We start from the raw sequence: 12,068 nt of genomic DNA on the forward strand, positions 1-12,068 counted from the left end.
AACTCTGTCCCCATCTCACACCCAGTCCCTACCCCATCCCTCTGGGGCCAAGGAGCCCACTAGAAATACCTTAAGGTAGTAAATGTGAGTCTTGAACCAGGTCATTGGGGAGGACAGCCCTTTGAAAATTAAGCTGGAGTAGATGGAACTTTAATTGAACTGGATAATCAGAATTAAATGTGCTTTCTCGGCATCAGCTCTTAGAGGGAGTATACTTTCAGACAACTCATTTATAATCCCAACCATTATGCCATTTGAAAGAGGATCGTTTTTCTACACTGGCATAGATTGGGGAAAAAGAAAAAAGTGGGGGAAGAAAGGGAAAGAGAAAGGAAGATAGAAGGAACAAAGAATTTTAAAGTGGTGTGTGTGTGTGTGTGTGTGTGTGTGTGTGTGTGTGTGTGAAAGAATGAAGGAGGACACTTAACACAGAAAGCTTGAATCAGCCAGAGAAGTAATAACTGCCAATATGGATGTCTGAGTAACAGCCTTTCCTCCAACCTCTCCTGCGGACCTGCCTGAGAAGTTTCAATACAAAAGGACCTCATCGAACATCTGTTGCTTTGGATCTAATTTAGCACAAACCACACCGGCATCCTCTTCAGAGGCTGGCCTATCACCACCCCAAGTGCTAACCTCGGTTACAGTAAACACAGCAGAGCCCGGGCCCCAATCTGTCTGGCTGTTTACTGTACAGGAGAGAAAATGGCTTGGCCCTTCGGCCTCATCAAGGAATACCCATGTTGCATACTGTGTGCACAGCCCTGGGCCAGACTGTGTACCAATGGAGCCAAGGGAGGCTTAGGAAATTATGCTTCCATTTTCTACCCAGTGCCTTGGCCCCATCTCCACCAGGTGAGCTAGGAAGAGAGTACCTGTGGCTGAATGACGTTGCAACCATGTGAAAAGGACTACAAAAGAGGTGTGTTTGGCGGAGCTGGGGTTAAAAAAAGGAATAAATTATGTACTCTGGGGAAAGTGTGTAAGGTGGGGGTGCCTCTGTGTGTGTGTGTGTGTGTGTGTGTGTGTGTGTGTGTATGCGCGCGTGCGCGCGCACAAGGAGAAGGGGAGAGGAAGATGGCTTGCTAGGAAGAAGCACATAATACACAAATACTAAGTCACTCAGTAGCTCTGACATTTCTACCTGCATCAGAATCACCTGGAGGTTTTCTCCCAAGAGATGGCCCAACCTTTCTGATTGAGGAGGTCTGGGATGGAGCCTAAGAATTTGGATTTTAACAAGTTCCCTAGAGACGCATATTGGTTCAAGGAGCACATTTGAGAGCCAGTGCAGTAATTCAAACCTTTCTTAAGCACCTAGTACATGTCAGAATCCAATCTGAGCACTTTCTACACCAAAAATCAATCTGGAAAATCTCGGTGGTCAGCTTACCTCTTAGGAGCAGCTCATCTCCTTGGAAGGACAGAACCTGGCCTTCTCTGTATCCCCAGTGAACAGGTACCCACTCCTCTCCCATCACTCACTGTTGGCCCAACCCCTTCATTGAACTGTGAGCTCCTGGGGGTAGGGCCTGTGCCTGACCTGTTGTGTAAGCCATGCCCCTGGCCCCAGCCCACATTTGGTGCTTGGGGAATGTTCATCCAGTCCTGACAGCCAGCCCAGGCAGGAAGACATGAGAGCCCATACAGAGGTCAATGGGGACAGCCCAGGAAGACAAGCAAAATGAGCAGCAGGTGGCAGAGGAAGCCTGGGGTGTATCCAGGGCATCTTCAGATGGAAGAGGGATAAAGATATACGAAATGGCAGTTTTCACCTAAATAAGAAAACTCTTAGAGGAAAAAAAAAAGGCTTGGGGCAGGCGCTTGGGACGCAAAAGACACCTGTCGTTTGCAGGCCAGAGCTGCCCTACCCAAAGCCCCCAAACAGCAAGCTAAAGTCAAGTCAAGGCTGGCAGGCAGAACAGGGGTGACAGCGCAAAGGGGCAGGGAGGTAGTTCTGGGTCTGAGGAGAGTCAGCTTATGTCAACATAGAACAGTCCCCTGTCCTCCTTCCCCGGAAGAGGCTCCACAAATGGCACTGAGCTTCTTCCACACGCTCACAAGCAATGTTGCCACCCAGGCATGCCTCTTTTTAAGCAAGAATAGAGATTAATGAACAAAGTGACAAAACACCTTAACTTCCCAGGTGGGCGGGGGACAGTTTTTTGGAGTTCTTTTAGCAGCAGCCCTTACTGTTCTATCTACAGACACCATTCCACCAACTCTTCTGTCTAGAAAAGCGATGTACTTGGAATTTACTCTTCACATGAAATATTCAACGATAGAATATATGCAATTAAGGGAGACATTTAACATTGTCGAGCTCTTTAGCGCGAGTACTTGAATACAAAGAACCCAAGACTCACAGGTGGACAGCCTGCCCTATAATCTTGGTGTTGCCTTTTATCAGCTGTGTGGCCTGGAGCAAGTCACTGAACCTCCTGGAACCTACAAAATGAGTCAAATAGCACTTGCTTTTTTCACTCCTGGAGCAGGTAAGAAGGCTCAAAGAGGTACCAAATGCAACACGCTTTGTACTCTGTAAAAATGCCGCTCAGCGATGAGTGTGTCATTATTCAACCCCAAGTTCTAACCTGAGCCCTGGAAGGACTGGCAAGTCTGGGGATCAGGAGAGAGGCAGCTGGTGTACTACTCCCACCAGTCACTTGAAAAGAAACAGTGACAGCAATAAAGGCCCCTTCCCCCACTTCTTGTTTTTTCTATTAAAATCAAAAAGCACCACAGCACTAGATTAATAGCTCTCTAATTACTAAGTTGTCAGTTACTGGGTGAAAACTTCTATAATTTAGTTATCAACCCTATTCCACATGTTGATACTGATAGCAGGGATCTAGAATCATAAAAAGACACATTCGGGATACCCCCGTCCCCAATGCCTGCAGTCCACACACTGCTTCTTCCTATCCTTCCTATCCAGCATATGAGCTCCCATGACCCTCTGCCTGTATGAACTCATGTAGTCCAATGCTTCCCCAGTTTTCACTTTATGGTACAGAGAAGAGAGAGTATGTGTTCGACACACAGCAGTTGAGATGGAACGACCATGAGGCAAGTGACAGAAGTTGGACTGCTCAAACTGGAAGGGACAACCCAAGCCTAGGCTGTCTGTCTCAGGCCCCACCTAGCCACCTTGAGCCTGAAAAATCCATTATCTGGGACAAAGGGAAGCTCTGATATGATCCAATGACTCTACAAGGAAGTACTCTTATAATCCCCATTTTACAGATAAGGAAACTGAGGTTTTGAGGGGTCAAGCCCCTTGCTGGCAAGTGGGCCCTAGCCGTCCAATGTGAAGATCTGCCATGGTAACCAGGATACTCTACTGCCTCCCATTTCTTCCTGAAAGCCTAGATCTTCCAAAAATCTTATCCCTGCCATCTCTTCCTAGTTGGGACTGTGGAGCACTCGGTTTCACACGATGAACTTTCCCAGTTGCATAGGTGGACCTTTCTGTGATCTGATCCCCCTTTCTTCTCCTGCAGAAGGTAGGAACACAGAGCAGGCACTGAGTCAACCCCAATTGAACTGACCTGGTGTGCAGCCCCCCACGCTGGTCTGGGCCATCACTCTGACTTACCACTGATTGAGCACCAGGCCGTATGGGGCAACTACATACTTCACCTCTAACTCACAGCAACCCTGAAAGGTAGACATTATCTCCCATTCATAGGGAGGGAGAAGGCTGGGGATCACAAAGGTGAGCTGGCTGGCTGACGGTCTCACAGCTACCAACAGGAGGACCTGGGATTCGAAGTTGGTCTGGAGGATCTAAAACCTACACTTTCACTGCCACACTGCCTCCTCCTCAGGCAACCTGGAAGTGAGAAGTCTCAGGAAAGATGCAAAGGCCTGAGCCTACGAGAGAACCAGCGGGCCACTGGAGACCACTACACCCCAGGTGCTGGGTGGGGTAAAACTGTATACCTCTACACTGTCACTCTTTTGAACCTTGGAGAACCTACTTCTTAAAAAAGCTTTTTTTCCCCCAGGAAAGGGGTGGTTCCTGAAGCTATAACCTTAGTCTTCAGTTAACCTTTTAGCAGAAATGAGTTGACAGCCAAATAAGAATCAAATCAATCTAAGAAATAGTTGTCGCATGCCTTCTACACACCAGGCACTGGAAACACGGAGAAAAAGACAGACATAGTCATCTGTCTTCATGGAGCTTAGAGAGAGCAAAAGCGGACCAGGAGGTGCTATCAGGCAGTGGATCTGGGAGAACTCTGGGGAGGTGGGAAACCTGGGGAAGTTCTGATGACCTGGCCACGGCCATCCTGCCACCCCATGCAGCCTCCCTGGCTGTATGTCCCCTCGCTTCCTCTGGCAAAGCAGCTGCCTGCCAGAAACTAAAAGAGGAAGAGCGAACTGCTGAGGTCAAGGAAAGCTGCTCCTTGACTCACACATGCCAAATTAGGATAAAACCGGGCCCCTCCAAATGAAAAGATATTCAGCAGAGCTTCAGGAATTTTAGTTTTTGGAAAAGACCAGTGGTCTTTGGTTTTGTTTTTTTGCAACTGCTTCTCTTGCCTCCTTCTTGAAGTATTGCTATTTTGTATCCGAGGCCTCTTGGACCTGCTGCTGCCAACACGTATGTCACTGCTAGAAACTGGTACCCCCACCCCTTTGGACAGCTGCTTTGTTTTGTTTTGTTTTAATGCCACTAGGTCTCATCTCCTGAAACTCCAAATTCCAGGACAAAACCACAACCACGCAGCTCTCCAGAAGGCCTCTGACCCATGAACTTTAAAGCCATTCTTCCCACCTTCTTCATATCCTGGCATGCACAGAAAACGGCAGCATATGCTCAGTCCCCTTGGGGCTGCACTGCCCACCCCACCAGCTGTGAGGATGATATCTCAGCACACCTGTGACACCCATTCCTCATACACCTGCTGGGGAGCTCCCAGAGTTTAAATGTCACCAAACCTCAAGAGAATCATGACCGAAGTGGAGAAGCCAAAGGGATCCAAGGGTCAGGAAGGTGACAGGCCCATCTGAGGCACAAAGAGAAACCAATTAGAGCTGCTTGGGCACTGTCCCCACCGCGAGGTCCCTGCCTGCCGGTCTGAGCTAGCATTTCCCAAACGCACATGGCAGTCCCAAGAGGGGGGACATAGGGCATTTAGTCACTGCAAAGGCTTTGGAGCCAACAAAGGCCATCCACCTTCCCAACACAGAGGAGGAAGCCAGCATTCCATGTGATGTGGTTCAGGCTGGAGATATAAATAGCTTCTAAAAAGGAGAGCAAAATGCAGATGACAAATCTACAGTAGGTTACTAAGGGAAACTAGGATGCTTAGTGCCAGCATCTCACCTGTTGCGGCTGATATCTGGAAGGGAGCCAGTGGCTCCTCCCAAACTCTGCTCCCTAGGCCCCTCAGGAGCCTGGGTGATGGCAGTAGGTACTCCCTAAGCCCTACTGGTGTGCCCTGCAGGTCCCCTGCAAAGTAAAGAAAAACTTTTTTCCTCATCGCCTCTCTGTCTGCTTTCCATAAGCCCAGTCACTCTCAATTTCCTCATCTGGGAAAAGTCTACCTGGGAAGACATTGTGAGGAAGGCTGCCTGAAGGTGGGAGGAATTCGGTGAGTGGCAAAACTCTGGCCCTCTTTCCATTATACTGAGCCCTTGGGTGCTGCCCCATGACACGCAGAAGGGGCATTCTGAGGCTGCCTCTCTGGAAGATTCCCTTCTGGAGGGGAAGTGCTTCCCTGATTGTCCAGAGCTATTGCAGGGCAGCCACAGCTGCTGGGCTATGTCAAGTGAGAAACAGACTTTGCTTGTCACTGAAAAAGCAACCCCAGGGGACACCTGAGTTAAGGAAATTTATAGCTCTCATGTATGTGCCCTGGAACCTGTGTGTGTTTAAGTTAACAGCCATAGCAAATAGCATGCCCCAAAGCGCACATATGGACTTCCACACACCGAGGCATGGCTAAATCTGGAACTCTAGCGAACCCAAACTCACCCCTAACACACTCTCCTGAGTGTGGGTATTCCGGGACCTGGAATAAACTGGGCGTCAGTCCTCTCTCTTCAGGGTATCAAGTTCTGCCTCCCTGCCAAGAATTAAGATATCAGCCTGGAGCCAGCAACTCCAGAGCAGCTTGCCAGGCAGCTCCCCATGGCTTGTCTGCACAGAGAGTGAGAGCTCTTCCCACTTCCCATGTGCTTCAAACAGTGCAGAGGCAGGGGAAAGTCTCGGCTCTCCAGTCCTCCCGGAGCAGACAGTGGGGCTGGCAGCAGCCTATGTTAAGTCCTCAGAGCCAGGCAAGAAAAGAGAAGCTCCACAAAGGCCCAGGCCGGAAGCCAGACCCCCGCACAAGGCCCCAGGGAGGAGGAAGGCGCTGCCTTCAACTTCCACTCCAGAATGCTTGGCAGTCAAAATGTCAGCTGCTCCTGGACCACCCAGGGGCTTGGCCAGGAGAGGGGGCTTCCCTTTGGCAGTAATGCTAATAAGTGTGTCAGGGATATGGAGGGATGTCCCCAGGCAGAGCACGTGATGGGGACTAACACTAACCAACACACTTACATTTCTCCCTCTCCCCTCCTCCCTCTCCCTGTCCGGTCTCCTGTCCCCTTTCCCCTCTCACTCTTCCTCTCCCTCTCCCCAGTAGCAGCAGAGGTCAACAGGGGAAGTGGCCTATTCTGGAAGGCACACGGTCATCTACTGTAGGCACACCTCAGAGACACTGCAGGTTCTGTTCCAGACCACAGCAATAAAGCGAGTTGTGATTTTGTTGTTGGTAGAAGGTCTTGCCTTCAATTTGTAAAAAATGCAACAGCTATGAGATGCAATAAAGCAAAGTGCAATAAAATGAGGTATGCCTGTACAGTCATTCTTTGAGTTCCCTAATATAGGCGTATACACTGGGCAAATGTTTGCCTATGGCTTTGAACTTCGCTGGAGTCAGAGTTAAGCACATTGACCAGAAGTTCCAACCAGAGGGAGGCGCTGTTGCTGTTATTCAAATACAGAGAGTGCCCATGTGCAAGAGCAAACTTTCTACAGAAAGCATCTGTGGGCTTTCAGTGCTGCGAGAGTCCTCCCCATCCCACCTTACTTCCCAAAGTAGAATCAACTGAAACCTACACACTCCACTTGTTTCTCAAACTCTACACTGAACTCTTATTTTTCTAAGAGTTCCTTTTACATCACTGGGGATACAGGCTGTGATTAAGAAAGGAAACCATATTAAAAAGGAAACCATATGACACAACAGAGCACTTAGAGCAGGGAGCACTCAACGATGTCCATGAGTCCGTGATGGGGGCTGTGGGAATTAGAAAGTGCAAAGCTGGCTCCACAACTCTGCTGAGAACAGTGTAGGATCTGGCATCCTAGTAGAATTGCTATCAACTCCAGGCATAACACGCTGTCCTTCCACCTGCGATCCCTTCCCCCCACAAAACTGCCAAGAGTGGAGTACGATAATTTCTTGTAGTATTTATTACACATATCCTACAAACGAAGAACAGTGTCTGCTGCTTTCACATACTTTAAACAATATAAGCTGACCTACAACACTACACAGTATACAGTCTAATTATTCATATTTTTACTAGGTCACGAAGAAGGTAAATAACTTAGCTGGAATCACATGACTAGTGGAACAAGCAGGAGATCTGGGCCAAAGCCTGTTTGGTTCCAAAGCCCATGGGCTTTTCCTCTGCTGCCCATCAGGCTTAAAAATTCTGTGCATGTGTGTGTGTGTGTATGTGTGTGTATTTACTGTTATTGTAAGATTAATCTGATACAGATTCATAGACATATAGAGGTATGGAGTCTTAATGACCAATATAACACAGAAATCTGCTACATAACACACATGAACAGGCATCTATTCCAGACACTTCTACCTTTGCTGTCAGCAGACATGGCAAATCTATCTTAAATTCATTCTTTTGTACCCCCCAGGTGCTTAGCACAGTGCTAAGTACATGGTGGGCACCTGTCATTTAATCTCACTGATGATTAGTTTGCTAAGATTGCTTATGAACAATAAACTCTTAAATGCTGAAAAATGAATTATCACTAACTTTGATCCAAAAACAAAAGTTTTAAGACATTGGGAGAAACACCAAGGGTGCCTAATACACATCTTGGCTAACAGAGGAAAAGTTCCATCACTGGGTAAAAACAGTAATATATCATTTGAACCTTACGAATAGGTTGATCCGATTTGTATATCTTACAATCTCCACGGGAAACAGAAATTATGATGACACATGGAAAGCCCTGGTTTTGTGAGTGGGCCCACATTTGGGTGATTCATTGGATCTGAGTTCTCTACTCTGTAGGGGTGGCATATAACCCCCACTCAGAGAATGGCTGTAAAGGTTCCAGGTACCATATCTATAGACACACAAGCAATCCAGTCAAACCAAGTGGTATCTCAGCACCTCCCATAGTTTCCTGTGTATATAACCACCTCCAACTAGGGCAGATTCAGGTCCTAATCCCAGCAACACCTCTCAGTAGCTGTGTAACCTTAGGTTAGCAACCTAACTTCTCTGAGCCCCAGATTCCTCATCTGCAAACATGGAAGATCACCTATCTTATAGGGTTGTTTTGTGGAGAAAATAACACTTGCATGTGGCTGTCCCAGGCGTGATATGCAGAATGAACTCAGTAAATATTAGCTGCGTTTGAATGTGCACAGAATAGCTCTGACATATACAAGTCCTGCTGAATAGGGCTCATGGTCCAAAAATGGTCATAGTGTCAAGTAAAGGAGAAAAAGAAAGAGGGAGAGTAACAGAAATTAAAATTAGAGACAATTTTTTAAAACCACTCTGTTTTCAACCAATTTCAACCTTTTGTTTATCAACTGTACTGCTGAAAACGTGGTCTTATCTGATTGAGTAAGTTCTGCCTCTTTGCCCCTCCATACCTTCTGATAGAAGGAATAACAACTACAAGACACAACCAAAAGGGGCCTTGAAGAACTCGCTGTACTGACTTGAATCAGTTTGGTGAAAGGGGGAAGCCTCAGGCACCTCTCACTGCCAACAGTTTATCTTCAGATGCTCCTCTAACTTAATTGTTCAGAAACCAGAGGCCGTATCAAGGCACCCCTCCCCCCATAAGACATTTTTCAGAATCTAACCTGGTACCACAATTTTGAAATCCAAAACTAGAAGAGCCACAAAGGACAGCTTTCCTTTATTCAGCACCTACCTAGTATGTGCTAGACTCAGTCCCAAGCATCTGGCATATAATATCTGCACAGGGGAATGGTCTGAGTCTTTTAAGCCTCATTTTACAGGTAAGGAAACTACGACTGGACATCTCCCAAAGACACTCTCTAAGCCCCTCAGCTCCTCATATGTCCTCAAGGACTCAAGTCTGCATGACAGGTGGAAACTTCAGACCTAATCACAGGGCTGGATTCTGCAAAACTTCATCACACACAATCATCTTAGCCTCACAGTAAAAGTGGGTCTGGGAAGAGGGTGAAGCTGGGAGAGAGAGAGAGAGAGAGAGAGAGAGAGAGAGAGAGAGAGAGAGAGAGAGAGAGAGAGAGAAGAGAGAGAGAGAGAGAGAGAGAAAGAGAGAGAGAGAGAGAGAGAGAGAGAGAGAGAGAGAGAGAGAGAGAGAGAGGAGACATCTTCATCTTTTAGGAGCCACCTCTAACTTGCAAATAATGGTCAGAGGCTACCTGGAGGAGTATGCCATTTTCTTTCTGCACAATAACCTCTCCCAGAAAAAACCCAGACAAAAGTGACCTGGCATTTCCAGGGAAAAATAAAAAATAAAGCTCTTCTTCCAAGACTCACACTGAACTCCTAACCCTTCCTGCCCCTCCCAGCGCCAGAGTATGGCTAGATGGTTATTGTTTCTTTCCTTTTTTCCCCTGTGGTCCCCTGGTAACACAAATTACGTTTTCAGGGACTGGAGTCCCAGAGTGCAGTGATGTTGTAATAAACATAACCAGGACCAAATGCCTTCCCATCATATTAGATGATGCCATTTTCCACCAATCAGGCTCCTCCGGCGGCAGACCAATCACCAATGAAGGACCAGACGGAGGCTGTGAGGGGGAGACCTGGTCATCTGCAACTAAAAATAAGGGCGCTTCACGATTGGCCGCTGCCACTTTGCAACAGGAGTTGGGACCCACACACCAAGCACCATACAGAAGGCACACACAGGCAAAAACTTTCACAGCCCGGGGGTTCATATGAGGTGGGCTAGTCTGGGATTGTTGGGTCTTTTTCGTTTTCCTAATTTGCAGACTTGAAAAAAGAAATAAAGACTTGATCCAGAGGGGCCCCTCGCAGACACACCCTCCCTCCTAGACACCTCAGTTTCCAAAGGCCCTTCGCAGCCACCCTGAATCGAGACAGGGAAAGGGGTGTAGGCCAGGGGCCAAGACACTCACCTGTCCGGCTGTGTCATAGAGTCCCAGGAGGTACTGCTTGCCCCCTACAGTGACGCTGACTGCAAGGGCAGAAGCGGGGGCAGAGAGAAAAGCTCACAATTACTCTGGAGCAATTTCGCTCCCCACCAGGACCCTCCTTTCCCAATCCAGCTGCAGGCAAGAGGGCGCTTGCAAAGAGATGTCATCCCTTTTCCCTTGCGCCCGACTCACTGTGAAGTGGCTTGAGGTTCGGGGTGCAATGGGACCCCCTAGCTGCTCACTCCCTGCTCCCAAGTCTCTTAGCCACGACTCTCTCGCCCAGTACTCCCAAATGTTTGGGGCAGTAGGGGAGGCGGTTGTAGGAAGGTCAAGGAGGTCGGCCCAGGACGCCAAAGGGGTTGGGAAGTGCGGGGAGCTGGCTCTGGGCGCGGGGGTGGGGGTGGGGGATAGGAAGACGGGTCCGAGCTGCCTGTGAAGGGGATGGCTTAGAGGCAAAGCCTGGGCGTGGGGCCGGGCGCCTGGCAGAGGGCGCGGCGGGAGAGGGGTAAGGAGAGTGCCCAGGGGAGGCAGCGAGGGGGCTCCACCAAAGTTGCTCCAAAGTTCCCGGCCCGGGCAACGGCCCCTTAGTCAGCAGTTCCGACTCTTACCTGCGTAGTGGTCGAAGACGGTGGGCACGTACTCCTCCGGGAAGGCGTCGTTGGCATAGCTCATAAGTAGGCACGTCTTGCCCACCGCCCCGTCGCCGACCACCACACACTTGAGCATCAGCGCGCCGGGCCCGTGAGCCATGCTGCAGCCAGCCGGCCTCCGGGCATGGTCCCCCCGGAACCCCCGCCCCGGCCCCCGGCTCAGCCCCAGCCCGCCTGGGGGGTCCGCCGCCGCCGCGGCTCCGCGCAGCAGGACCGCCCCCCCGGCCCCATGCAGCGGCTCCCCCCGCTGGAGGGGAGGAGGCGGCGGGCCCGCTGTGCTGCCGCCGCCTGGGTTGCTGCGCGGATCCCTGCCCGGGCCCCCGTCGCAGAGTCCGCCCGCTGCCCTCGCCGCTCGGCTCCCGCGCCCTCTCCCCAGTCCTGCCTCCCCAGGAGAATCCGCCGGATCATAAGACTGTCCGGCCCCGGGGGAGACCGCAACTTTAGGGAGGGCAGAGAGGGGAGGGGCCAGGCGGCTCTGCCCGCCCCGCGCCGCGCCGCGCCGGCCCCCTCCCGGCAGGGCCCAGGAAGAGGGCGGGCCGAGGCACCTCCCCCAAATGCGGGCTCCGGCGCCCCGCGCCCCGCACCCCGCCCGCGGCAGCCCCTCGGCCCTGCCGGCTCACCCTAGCTTGACTCCCTGCGAGGGCAGCGGAGAGGGGGCGTGGAGGAGGAGCCGGAGAGGAGGGCGGGGAGGTAGGTGAGGCTGGAGGAGGGAGTGGGGAGGGAAGCGCTCGGGAGGAGCCGAGGGTTCCTCTCGAAAGTGCCCGCAGCGCCCGGAAGCGTCCAAAGGCCCCGTTGCTGGGAGAAGACGTGGAGGCCTCATGGGGGACCCTCGACGACTCCAATGATGACGCAATACTCATGCAAAATTGTACATAAGATTTAAACTCCACCCGGAAGGCAAGATCCATCCCATCGGCCTCTAAGTGCACACAGCTCTAGAAATAGGAAAGGAAGAAAAGACAAGAGGGTTAAAAACCACATTTTTTTAAGGCGCGCG

The 12,068-nt window shown here is 50.4% G+C and overlaps 1 protein-coding gene across 1 annotated transcript in view; it reads right to left on the reverse strand.

Moving 5' to 3' along the window:
• Positions 1-11,713, reverse strand: part of RHOQ (ras homolog family member Q) — a 36,223-nt gene extending 24,510 nt beyond the window's left edge. The window contains exons 1-2 of the mRNA XM_081068011.1: positions 11,030-11,713; positions 10,404-10,462 (exon numbers count right to left, since the gene is read on the reverse strand). Of these exons, the coding sequence (XP_080924137.1) occupies positions 10,404-10,462; positions 11,030-11,171 (201 nt within the window). The 5' untranslated portion in view covers positions 11,172-11,713. The remainder of the gene's footprint in view (positions 1-10,403; positions 10,463-11,029) is intronic.
• Positions 11,714-12,068: the final 355 nt, after the last annotated feature.

Source organism: Rhinolophus hipposideros (genome assembly GCF_964194185.1).
Source record: "Rhinolophus hipposideros genome assembly, chromosome: 12".
NCBI classification, from domain to species: domain Eukaryota; kingdom Metazoa; phylum Chordata; class Mammalia; order Chiroptera; family Rhinolophidae; genus Rhinolophus; species Rhinolophus hipposideros.